The following is a 13,085-nucleotide window of genomic DNA, read 5'->3' on the forward strand; positions in this document are numbered from 1 at the left end:
ACAGATGTGAACACAACTTTCTCTGAACCGGTGATACATGACAGACAACTGAGCTTGTTGTAGTAGCACCTTACTAGGTACATTTTACGTGGGGTGTGAGGAAGCAGGAACTGTTAAAACTAAGAGAAACACATTTCACAAGTGAAACTGTGGTCCACAAAACCAGGTGACCAACTGATGCTTTCACTCTTGATCCTGACCTGCAAGTGTCATCTTTTTGAAGGTAGTAGTGCATCAGCTGATAGATTATTGGGGCTGTGATGCTGAAATGGCTTGTCATCTCACCAGCTCACCAAAGGAGAGAACTCTCTGGGACAACTTTGCAGCTGAAGATCCAAAAATCCCACATATGCTCTAATATATTTTTGCAGTGTACATACCTCTTTCCCCCCCTTTCCCAGCTCTACCTGCCAAAATCCTCAAGTCTCTTCTGTATCTTGCCAGGAGAATTTTCCTTCTCTTCCAAAAATTAGATTTTAAGGTTTTTCCATGACTCAGGTGACGTTTTGGGGTTTTTTTCAGGATGTCTCAAGGGATGTTGATAAATGACATGAACTTATGCTTTGGGCCTGGGATATAGGAGGCCAATGGTGCTGCAGTCCCAGGAGGTTTATTGTTTTCCAAACTTTAGCCATTCCCCCACTAAAGCTGCACATTTCTGGGAGTGCTGCAAGGTTGCCATTTGCAGTTCCTTGCTCCCTTTTGCTAACTACAGGTAGCTGGATGAGTAGGTATATGGGATCAGAGCTTGCTTATTTCCAGAGAACTGAATTTGGAGGGACCTGCTTTTGCCAGAAGTTGGAAACAGGTCAAGCTCTTGTTTCTCTCAGCCTGCCTGCCTGCCTTGTTTGCTTTTGTTAGGATCTCTTTCACAGGTTTGAAAGTGTTCTGTTTCAGGGAGAATCATGTGGAAAAATAGATAGTTGTGTTGCTCAAGCTTGTTTGAGTTCTGTGATTGGTTGATATATTCCATATTCCCCAGTATTTGATTTTCCATACATATGCTTTGCTGACTCATCTTGATGAAGGGCAGATGGGCTAGTAAGTATCCTTTCTGTTGGAAGGAAATCCCAAGGACAACAAAACATAGTATGATGATGAGCAGAACAAGCAGCTTTCCAACCACTCAGCTTCTGTTGTTCTAAATCTGCCCTGTTTTGACTAATCCGTGTGTTCATTAAAATAATGAGAGTTTCTCCACCTTTTGTTTTTTTTAAACAGGTGTGGTAGTTGAGTCAGATCTACTAAACTCAGAAACAGAGGCACAGACAAGCTTGCCTGATGTTCCATATGAACCAGACCTTGATATTGAAATAGACTTTCCAAGAGGTAATTTTTCTGTCATTGTAATAAACATGGTGAAGTAGACATTGTGGGCAGCCATTGCACTTTGCTTCATCATCGTTTCAGAGGAGCTTTATTTGATTGCAGGATCACTTGACTAACTGTTAGGTAAAACTTTGCCATGTCTTTCCAAGACTGGTGACTTCTGAAGGAGTTCCTTCATCTTTCTAAATACGGTGTTTGGAAGAAAATACAAAGAGGAGGGGGAATTAATCTTTTACAAAAGAATTTGGCTGCATCACTTGGGTTTGGACATGGATTTAGGAAAGTCCTTTTGAAAGCTCAAAGACTCAGATGGCATGTGTCATGGAAAACAATAATGAATGCATATTTCAGTCAGCAGTTATTTCCATGGGAATAGGTGGTTTAAAGCAGAAATGACAAAAGGGAAAATTCCTACTTAAATTTCTCACAAAATTCCAAGCTGATATGCTGCACATCACTTGTGTTACCTTTCAGTATCTTGTTGAAGTCCATGCCTGTATTTGAAAAAGGCATTTTACTTCAATTAGCAGGAAAATCACTACTTTGAGACCTTCTATGCATTACAATTTCTACCACTCTACAGAATGCAGGCAACAGTGTTTGTTCCCTTCTACTATATCCTAATAAATCCAAGGTCCATGAAAGCTCCTGGCTGTAGCAGGAGCTTTGGCACCTTGACACAGCTTCTCTTGGACATATAACTCATGCCTCCCCATGCTAGCTTCTCCATCTGATGCTGAAGGTTTTGCCATGTGCCATAGGTGTCTGCACTAGATGCCCAGACTGGTTTCTCAGCTGCTCTATGTTTCATTTAAAGATTAACTCTAGGGCTTAGTCTGACCTTAGTCTTAGGAAGTTTAATAGCCAGATGTGTACTAGATTTTTAATCCTTTTTATAAGTGAGTCTTGGTACATGATAGAAAAAAAAGAGTGGAATAGAAAATAATAGCGGTTTGTAATAGATGAAGTGCTTCTGAGATGAGATTTTTGTGGCAGCGGGAGAAGGACTGGTGTTTAGTCTGGGGCAGAGTTCTTAAATCTTTGGATGTGAGTGCTGTTGCATCTGGACCAGTTTGAATGGTGTCTTGAGTAGGAAGTAGGTGAAATCAGAGGAGCATTCAGTTTTGAATGAAGGCATTGCTACATCACTAAAGAGGGATGAACTATCTTCAGTAAACAAAGGTGGAACTCGCAATATTAAATACATACGCTGTCTCATTTTGCTGTGTTGCCTGAAGTAGAGTCCTTCATCCTATCCCTGAAAAGTTCAATAAATATTATGACATATTACCATTTATCTGTTTTCTGAAATTATTGTAATATCTCTAATGAGCTAGACCTCCACCACGTGTATATAGACTAAAACCAGTTTCTCTGAAAGAGTTTACATTCTGATCCTTAATATTTTTGACCAAGTATAATGTGCTATATAAGATATAAAATGTGAATAGAAATCTTGGGAATACATGAACAAAGGTTCATGTAGTAACTTTTTTGCATTTTTTCCACTTACAGCTGTTCATTCTCACCATAACTTAAACTTCTTAATACTCAAGACCACCTAGGCAGAAATGCTGCCTTAGTGACTTGAGGTAGTGCTTGAAAATTTTGAGCATTGTATCTTTTACAGTTTAGAACCATAGAATCTTTTAGGTTGGGAAAGGCCTTTAAGATCATCAAGTCCAACTGTTAACTGGGCACTGCCAAGTCTGCCACTAAACCACGTCCCTGAGCACCACGTCTACATGTCTTTTAAATACCTCCTGGGATGGTGGCTCAACCAAATCCCTGGGCAGCCTGTTTCAGTGCCTGAGAAACCTTTTGATGAAGACATTTTTCCTAATATCCGACCTAAACCTCCCCTGGTGCAACTTGAGGCTGTTTCCTCGTGTCCATGTGCTAGTCGCTTGGCAGAAGAGATCAATGCCCAGAATGTTATTTTAGAAATAAATATTTTGATAGCTTCGCCTTAGTTTCAAAGTAAGAATAGGTATATTTCATGGAATCATAGATTGGTTTGGGTTGGAAGGGACCTTTAAAGGCCATCTAGTTCCAACCTCCCTGCAATGATCAGGGACATCTTCAACTAAGAGCACGTTGCTCAGAGCTCTGTCCAACTGGCCTTGAATATTTCCAGGGATGGGGCATCTGCCACCATTCTGGGCAACCTGTTCCAGGGTTTCAGCAACCTCATCATAAAAAGTTTCTTCTTTCTCTGATCTGACCAAAATCCAGTCTTTGGTAATGTTTATATGGGTGCTTTTGTGGACCCCTTTATGTTAATGCACACTGATACAGATAATTGTGGTTTTTTTCAAACCAATATTATTCAAAATATGTTTAAAAATAAGTTTCTGTATTTTCAGCAACTGAGGAGCTTGATACAGAAAATGAGTTTTTATTGCCTCCTGTATTTGGGGAAGAATACGAAGAACAGCCAAGGCCTCGGTCCAAAAAGAAGGTAATTTTGTCACGCTATTAAAAAAATCAAAAGCACAGAAGTTAAGTGGTCAAAAATATGCCAGTTTTTTTGTGGTTTTTTTCAGTTCTCATGTTGCTATAAAACAAGTTACTGCCTAGTCATACCCAATATCCTTTCTTTATGATGTAAGTCAATACGTTTCTAATAATAAAATAATTTCATTCCTGTGTCTGTTGCAGTTAACTCTTGGATTTAATAGGAGTGTGATTTCTAAAGTCTTATGCTATTTTTGCTTCACATGGGTGGAACTGTTGATGTAATGTGCTAGTGTATATACTTACTATATATGCTTAATAATGCTTTTCTACCTTCTACTTTGAACAAAGCTCTCAGTTCAATTTGATAGTAAAGTGGAGGAATGCTGGCATTACTGTGGCCTATAATGGACCTATAGCATCTACTGTATAAAACAGTTTAAAAAAAGAGGCATTTGCTTGTAGTTTTCCCAGATTTTAATTTCAGTCAAAAATCTTAGTTTAGACACTGCAAAGAAATTAGCCATATTCTTTTATTTAAAAGGAAACTGACAGGAAACAGCTTCTGGTGCCTAGCACAAAGCTGAAATGGTTTTGTGGCAATAACTGCAGTAGATATTCCAGCTTTTAAAAACAGCAGCCAACTTCTAATAAAACTTCCTAAGAATAAATGTGTCTTTTTAAGTTTTAAAATGTGCAGTCTAAAACTGTCAGTATTATCCACTGGACATTTTCTGCATATCTACTGCTGGACACACTTTAATTTTGGACCAGTCCTGGCTTTTCCATGGATGAGTTCAGTTGAGCCTAAAAGTTGACCTCCTGACACAATTTATAGCATCTTTAACTTCCTGCTTATTAACACAGTGGGATGCTATAAATACACTGAATCACTTGGTGCCTCAGCTGTGTTGTTGCTTCATATATAACCAATACAGCACCTCTGTTATCAGAAATTACTCTGTGTTAGGAACCAGTTTGAAAGGTGAATTAGGAACGTTTGTCAGCTTAAGTAAATACTGCCCTTACAAGTTTGTTCAACGCAGAAACTGCCTACTGAATGAAGCATCTGTTTCTTGACGTGGAACCTTTAGTTTGTAATTTGGCCTGCAGCTTGCTTACTCTGCCCAGCTTCTGTGTCCCTGCCGCCAGCGGCTGTCGGCGCCCTTAACCACTGTGTTTCAATGACAGGGGGTGAAGAGGAAAGCAGTGTCAGAATACCAGGCTCACGATGACAGCTCTGAAAACTCGGAGTGTAGTTTTCCATTCAAATACACGTATGGTGTAAATGCGTGGAAGCACTGGGTGAAGTCTCGGCATTTAGATGAAGAGCTTCCAGAACTAGAGGAACTGAAATCAAGTAAGTATTTCCAAAATATCTGTCATCCAGATTTTTATTTGGTAGGGAGATTTGCTGGACTTGTCTGATTTTTCAGTTGCATTCTTAATAGAAGTTTTCGTACGTCTCTAATGTTCTCACCATGACTGGAATTACTTTACCAGATTTGCCAAATTGCGTGGTGTTTGGGTTTTTTTTTTAAAGCAATTGTCCCTAGTTCATTCAAAATATGCATCTCATGCAAGCCAGGACAGTACCTTCCTGCGTCTTCTGGCTTCTCATGACTACTTTTTTTTTAATCCTGTTTTTCCTTATATTCTAACTTGCCTTGGAGTTCACACCTTTTCTGTACTTCTTATAAATTCCCGCTTCTGGTCAGGGAAAGGGGTCTTCATCTGAGGCTGGCATTACCTGGCTGTGGAGCTCTGACACCAGGTGGCCTTCCCCACCTTGGAGCCTTGCTGCTCTTTCTGCAGTGCTCCTCTGTGTGTATGCTTGCACTGTGGGGAAGAAGGGGGATTGCAGGTACTCCTGCTGTTCTTCAGCTCCCACGTGCATCTTAGCATCATTGTGTTATGCTCTTGGAACTGTGAAAACAGCCGTTTCCTTGAAGGTCGCCCTCCACAGCACTGTCTTCACTTCAGCATCTTGGGCCACTTTTGTGTCATCCTTAGCTGTTCATGACTATGCATTCGTCAGTGGGTGATACTGCATTTGGTTAATTAGACTTTACTCTGGTAGCCTTGTTTATTTTAATACAGACCTAATATTTGAGCTACGTAGTACACTTAGATTCGTTCATTAGTTAGTGGAGAGGACATCAAGCCAGTTTCCTGCTTTCCATTCCAAAAATACCCCATCCCACCTTCACCGTGTCATAATTCTGTTGTATAAAGTAGCATTTTTTTCTCTGTTTTACAGCAAAGTTTGTGAAATTAAAGGAAGATCTGTTGTCACATACTTCAGCGGAGTTAAACTATGGGTTGACACATTTTGTCAATGAAATTCGAAGGCCAAATGGAGAGAACTATGCACCTGACAGCATCTATTATCTGTGTCTTGGGATTCAGGAGGTTAGTAGAGGCTGTAGACATGGGAAGTGGAGCTGCTGATTTGACTGTAACCCATTATAGTGAAAGAATGGAGATAATACGGATTTATTGGTTAGGCACTATTCTTAATACAACGGCTGTGATCTGGAACGCACAAAGGCTACTGTAGAAAATGAGTTTGCAGATCCATCCTGAAAATTCAAATGTCAACTGGTGTATTGTAGTAATTTTAAGCTTCTTGCAGGGTTATAGCAAGGAATTTGCAGTCTAAAATGACATAGTTTTTCCAAATGCTTCATTTTGTTCGCTGAAGATGGTTTTGTGTAAAAACAGAATGAAACAAGGCATGATGTAAACGTTTTACTAAGTGCTTAGCAGGTAGTGGAAACTGGTCTTTTTGGGAGAGTCTGATTTACTGAATCTTGCAGACTGTGGGCAGTCAGACTTCTTTGTAGAGTGCAGGAAACTGCTATATTGACTGTCTTACACACACACCCTGCCCCCAGATTGTAATTGCATTGTATTTCGAAGATAAGGGGAGTCAGTTTAGATGCAGTCTATGTGAAGGTAATAACGTATCGCTAGAAAATTAGAAAAGCTATTTCACAGCTTGTCTTTTAAGCAGAGGATGTCTTCATTTTTGGTACACAAGGCAAATCATTGGTTAACTGTCATCAATGGTTTTGATAACTCTGAATTACTGATTCTGAAAAATACCACATTTAAAAGTAAAGGTTGTTGCATGCTCAGGCAGGCATCTGGTGGAGGGGGTTCATCTAGAAGAACATGTTAGCCTGCCTTGCTCCCCAGCTGCATCATGGCCTTCATTCTTTGTCCCAGTACGGATTGGTTTTTTTAGGTTCTTTTTTTTCACCTGTAATAATGGGGTGATTTGGGCAAAATTCAGACTGGTGGAGCTTGGCGGATGTTTGTCAGAAGGTGCTGTGGGCAGTGGTTCATCCTCTTCTCCACTGTGGGACTTGGAACTATGGTCACTTCCTTACTCTTCACCATGTTTTTGGTAGAGCTCATTTCAGGTGGAAAGTGCTTATGCTAATCCTGCCCCTGCCAGAGTTTGTAGAGTAGCAGAGCACAGGGTTACGGAGTGGAAATGAAGGTTTGCAGATGCGTGCTGGGTAGTGTATAGCAGGGGAGACTGCAACACAACATCATCATTCTGGAGACCCTGAGGTGCTAATGGTCCGGGGTGCTTCACCAATTTCTGCTGCGGGTGGCAGGGTTTTTAGCCAAACATTTTAAACCAGGAAACAGAAATGTTTTTACTGGAATTCTCCAGGTTTGTATGAGAAGTGGTTTTGATCCACTCTTCAGTATTTTTTGAGTTTCACAGTCAGTGTTAGTGTTTAATGCAAACCAGAGGAAAAGAAAATTCATGGAAGAAAAATGTGGCAGGGAAGAGAGGGGCAAACCCCATGAAGCTTGCAAGTAAGCTGCATTGTCTGGTTTAGAATTCCTTTATAAAATCAAAACTGGTATCTGTAGAAACAAGCACATTTTGGGCAATATTGTGCTTTGCAGAGTTAGCTAAACATATCATACAGAGTGGTTATCTAAATGAAGATGTGTTGGAGACTTCTAGGAAGTGTGTTTTCATTTTTCCTTATTATAAAACTAAGTGCAAAGATACGGAAGTCAAGATCTGCTAAACCGCCTAGTATGAATGAGTGCTGTGTTCAGTGTTGTTTCAAGTATGTGTACAGAAATAGATGCCATTTCCAGAAGTGAGTACATTTTTGGATCTGTCACTTTTACTGTATTCACTAACAACAGGCTTGCTCAAGCAAAGATAACATTGAAGTGGAAAATTTAAGAAGCCAATCCTCCATTTCTTAGAAATGTCTCATACTAATAGAGCCCTCCATCCATTAATTCTTGGTAAAGGTTCAAAAGAGTTTCTGTCTGTAAGATCAGGAGGGTTAAGATAATGAGATTGCAGAATAGGTAGGCACCTTGCACCATCCTATTGTTTTTCTTGCACTGCTGCGTATCCTTGCCACAAATATTTGAGGGTTTTTTTTCCTCGCGCTTCTGTTGAAGGTGCTTTTGTCAGTGTCCAGAGTTCACATTAAAAATGGTGGATTCTTGCTAAATATTTTGTTTTTCTTTGAAGAGCTAGGTGGAGGAGACATAAATTAGTTGTTGGTTTGGGGTTTTTTTTTAAGTGACTCCCCATTCATTGATACAGTGTTGCACACAGGAAATATTAGAAAAAAATGTTAGAGTTGTAATTAAACTGTGATTCATATCCAGTTAGAGATTTATAACATACTCTACATTGGAGGTAACTTTCAACTGCTAAGGATACATTGTCAGTGGTTTATTTTTAGTTTTTGTTTTCTTAATAAAAGTGCAAGCATTGTACTGAAAAGAGAACCCTGTAGCACAGGATGTGTTCTAGTCTGGAATTGTAAATATTGTCTCTCTCTCTTCTCTGTAGTTTTTATATGGAAGTAATCGAAAAGACAACATATTTATTGATCCAATCTACCAGACATTTGAACAGGAATTAAATAAAATCCTTAGAAGTTGGCAACCAAGTATACTTCCAGATGGTAATTTTCTTTTTGGTCATGTATGTTTTTCATATTTTACTAGTTCTGTATTCTTGAGATGTAGATATATACAAAAATTTTATGCGTTGCATTAGTAATTGATAAAAAATCATAACGACATCATCTAAGAATTCAGTTAAGATTGTACCTGTTCTTATTGTCTTGGTTCTTGGTAGTCTGTGCTGCAAGAGTTGATTTTGCCACCACCTGTTAATCTTAAATTGACTGTCTGTTTATAGGGGAGAAAGTTAGACTAAGCAGCTGTTCTTCGAGCTGTTTTTTTTACCTGACCTGAGTTTATTTTTTTCCCCATTTCTTCCCCAGATGGGAAGCAGGCAGGCAGGCACTGGGCCTGAACACGTATGTGGGTAGGGCTAACTATGTATTTTAGTTTTTCTCAGCTAGACTGGGAGGACTCTACCCCATCTGTATAGGGTCCTCCCTGTGCCCTGGTATGGTCCAGGACTGCTTTCCAAGTGAGATGACCATTAGTAAGAAGAAAGGAGAAGGTATATCCATTTGGAGGCCTTGCCTGACTTCAAAAATCAACTCAAAAATACACATTTTGTGAAGGGATTAAGATTAGCCCGTTGAACATTTGCTTTTATGTAGTAACATGAGGGAGTTGCATGAAAGCAATGCTGTTGTAATTAAACACAAATGTGTTCTGTGTGAAATTGCCTATACTGATATTTCCTATTGACTCTCTTCCTGAAACAGTGGGTGTCTGTGTCTTTAAGAGGTGGTTTTGGATGTGTGGACATATAATTAAATATGCTTATTAGAGGCTTCTGTCGTGAGCATTTTGTTAAATTTCACAGTGAACAGAAACTTGATTCTTTTGCACCTGGACAGTTTATGGACTAATCCACTGTATTTTCTCTAATACTCTTTCTCTGAAGGATCAATATTCTCTCGAGTTGAAGAAGATTACCTTTGGAGGATTAAACAGCTAGGATCACATTCACCAGTGGCTCTTCTGAACACTCTGTTCTACTTTAACACTAAATATTTTGGCCTGAAAACAGTGGAGCAGCACTTAAGACTTTCTTTTGGCACTGTTTTTAGACAGTGGAAAAAAAATCCTCTAACAATGGAAAGCAAAGCTTGTCTTCGATATCAAGTGTCTTCCCTGTGCCGAGCTGATAGTGAAGGTACTATGGCAATTCCAAAATAAGTATTGCAGGAGCGTCCACATTGCTCTCCTCTGAGGGACACCTGGGCACCTTGCCAAGTGCCAGAAGTCTGCCTTTGCATAAGGTTTAGCAGCTCTCGGCTCCCGGATCTTTAATCAGAGCGTGTGGTCCATGGAGACCACAGGGCCTTTGCATTAAATGATCCCGTTGAGCCCGCAGGTCTCTGTGCTAAATGCTGTGACTCTGTTATAGCTGCGGGTTGCATTTCCTGTTTGCAGATAGCTGTGGCGACCACGTCGCGGTACTTGGTGGGCTGCCCGCTCTTGCAGGTTTACAGAAAAATGTAAAATCACTTCAAATTATAGCTTAGATGTTGTTGATTTTCTTCCTAAAGATAAAATTACTACTGGAAAAAGGAAACACGAAGATGATGAACCAGTATTTGAACAAATTGAAAACACGTCTGATCCAGCTAGATGCCCTGTGAAAATGTTTGAGTGCTATCTGTCGAAAAGGTAAGAATGGGTAATACAGAAGTACTCTAGAGTAGACCAGGCCCGAAACGGAAACATTTTGACTCAGAATGAAATATGCTCAGGAAAAGGAAATGGATTAAGATCTCCTGAAAAATATCTAACTGAAAGCATTGAAACCTCCAGTTCTGTTTCTGGACAAGGCGTGCTGAAAGCGCAGGAGCAGCAGAGTATTTCACTGTTAATTGCTGAGGAGTCCATCTGGGAATGACACTGATTCAGTTTTCTTAGCTGGAAACATCCAGTATCTGCAGATAATTAGCAGCAAGGGATGTGGTAGGTTTTGCTGCTGAGGGTTTTGTTTGTGAGGTCCCTGTCTCTTCAGTGAGAATTGGATTGAGACAAAGGATTTGCTTCATGTTAAGTCATCAGAAAGCTGAAATGTAGATACCTAGTACTAGGTACCTAGTTTGAAAGCATGTTGGAAATATTTTGTAGTAGAAAAAATACTACTGACATCAACCCAGCATTAAAAAGATAAGCTTTTCAAGTGCAGCAAAGTGTTTTGGAAGTGCTGGAAAACAGGATTTCATGGGAAATACTTTTAATTGGAACAGCCATTTGAGCGACTCATTTTAATGCAGATTTTATGTAACTCTTAAGCGAAATATAGGCAAGTGATACCAAAGAAATAAAATGACATTGTATATAAAACAATAAATCAAATGAAGCATGAGCTCTGACGTGTTAGGAATCAGCATCTCACGCTTAAGGGTGACTAAAGACCTTACACACAGTGTAGGCAGATGTGTGAGTATGTGATTTCACAGAGAGAAACAAGTAAAGAGTGACTTGGTCTGTTAATGCACGCACTTGTTCTTCATCAACTCAGTTAATTATGACTTCTGCAAGGGTTTTTTTTTTGCCTTCACACCATCTACCATCATGGTTTGGAGAGGGTATATGGTTAAAAAGTTGAAACTGGGTTTTGAATTGATTACATAGCCAGCAGGGGTAGAGAACAAATAATTTCTTTTTCTTTAGAAACATCTCAGCTTCGGGGAACAGAATGCACTTAAACCCGTTTGGAGCATTGTTTATGGTGTGGTTTCAAGTCCTGCTGTCTTACAGATCACCGTTGCTAGCTAGAGCAGCAGACTGCTTCTCCTGGGTCCAATTCTGATAGCATTTGCCTCGCATCTTCGATGACATAATTTCAATAAAATACTTAACATTTTGAAAGCTGTTGTAAAATTTATGGTAATGTTGCAATTTAAGGTAATACTGTAAAACTGTTGTAAAATTCAAGGTAATGCCAGCTGTTTGAAACATACTGGACAATCAGTGGACAGTTGCAGCTGGAATTTCAGGATCCCCTTGTTCACAGCTTTGAACAGCTCTATCATTGCTTGTTCCTATAAAATACTGGCTTATCAAAAAGTAGGAAGGAGGCTAAAAGACTTAAATTATTAGGATATTTTAAACAATCATATTTTGCTTCTTATCTGACTCTTAATCTGATTTATGTGAGAGCAGAACAAGTCACCATTCACCCCAGCCGGTGGAGAGCAACACCTCAGATCTTATCAGACAGTTTGGGAAGATGAGCTGGTAAAAATTCTTATTTTAACCAAAGAAGCATGAAATAAAGTTGACTCCTGAAGTCTGCAGTATTTATGAAGGAGGGAGCATGAGTGAGCACTTGCACATGCAGAATTGAAGGTTATTTTGTGAGGCTTGCCTACTGGAGAAAATGCTAGAGTTTCCTTAAAGGCATCTGTTTCTCTAGTGGATCAGGGGAGGTGTCTAAGCTTGGTCAAACTCCAAAGTACAGTGGATTGGGAATGTAGGGATTTTAAGACTTAGAGGGACCAACCTTTTAAGTAAAGCAGGAGGAGGAAGGATTTCAGCTTGTTGTTGCATTTCTGTGGAATACCCACCTTGACTTTCTAGGGAACCGCAGGCTCTACATTCAGAAATAGCTGCATCAGGCAGTGGGGCAAGTCACTGATGTCAGTGTTGGGCCTCTTTGCAGATGTGTCAGTCATGAGTTCTTAAACAGATAGAAAGTACTTTCTGGTTTAGCAAGTCCTGGATCTGCAAATTTTTGGAAGCTGGACGAGCCTGTGGTCTCCTGTCTGCTTGCTAAGTCCCAGGCTTTGTCTTCTGAGGAGGCATTGTCTTCCTCCTTCCAGAGGAGGCCACGAAGATGCTCAGAGGGCTGGAGAACTCCTGCTCAGTTCAGGCTGAGAGAGTTGGGCTTGTTCAGCCTGGAGAAGAAAAGGCCTAACAGCACCTTCCAGTCCCTGAAGGGGCTACAAGGAAGCTGGGGGGGACTTTTTACAGGGGCCTGTAGTGACAGGACAAGGGATAACGTGTTTAAATTGAAAGTGGGCAGGGTTAGATTAGATATCTGGAAGACGCTCTTCACGGAGAGGGTGGTGAAGCACTGGACCAGGTTGCCCAGAGAAGCTGTGGATGCCCCATCCCTGGAAGTGTTCAAGGCCAGGCTGGATGGGGCTTTGAGCAACCTGGTCTAGTGGAAGGTGTCCCTGCCCATGGCAGAGGGTTGGAACTGGATGATCTTTAAGGTCCCTTCCAGTCGAAACCATTCTATGATTCTGGCTGCTCTGAGTATGCAGGACTGGCTGGGCTTGGCCCAGGCTGCCACAGCTCCTTTTTTAACAAGACCGCATTTCTCCCCATTCATATTCGCTTTTTGTCGC

General features: G+C 40.4%; 1 protein-coding gene across 1 annotated transcript in view; it reads left to right on the plus strand.

Moving 5' to 3' along the window:
* Nucleotides 1-13,085, plus strand: part of ZMYM2 (zinc finger, MYM-type 2) — a 61,730-nt gene that overhangs the window by 47,614 nt on the left and 1,031 nt on the right. The window contains exons 15-21 of the mRNA XM_010158579.1: nucleotides 1,222-1,329; nucleotides 3,696-3,790; nucleotides 4,978-5,146; nucleotides 6,047-6,198; nucleotides 8,636-8,750; nucleotides 9,653-9,904; nucleotides 10,281-10,401. Coding sequence (XP_010156881.1) covers nucleotides 1,222-1,329; nucleotides 3,696-3,790; nucleotides 4,978-5,146; nucleotides 6,047-6,198; nucleotides 8,636-8,750; nucleotides 9,653-9,904; nucleotides 10,281-10,401 — 1,012 coding nt within the window. The remainder of the gene's footprint in view (nucleotides 1-1,221; nucleotides 1,330-3,695; nucleotides 3,791-4,977; nucleotides 5,147-6,046; nucleotides 6,199-8,635; nucleotides 8,751-9,652; nucleotides 9,905-10,280; nucleotides 10,402-13,085) is intronic.

This window comes from Eurypyga helias, unplaced genomic scaffold (genome assembly GCF_000690775.1).
Source record: "Eurypyga helias isolate BGI_N326 unplaced genomic scaffold, ASM69077v1 scaffold20850, whole genome shotgun sequence".
NCBI classification, from domain to species: Eukaryota; Metazoa; Chordata; class Aves; order Eurypygiformes; family Eurypygidae; genus Eurypyga; species Eurypyga helias.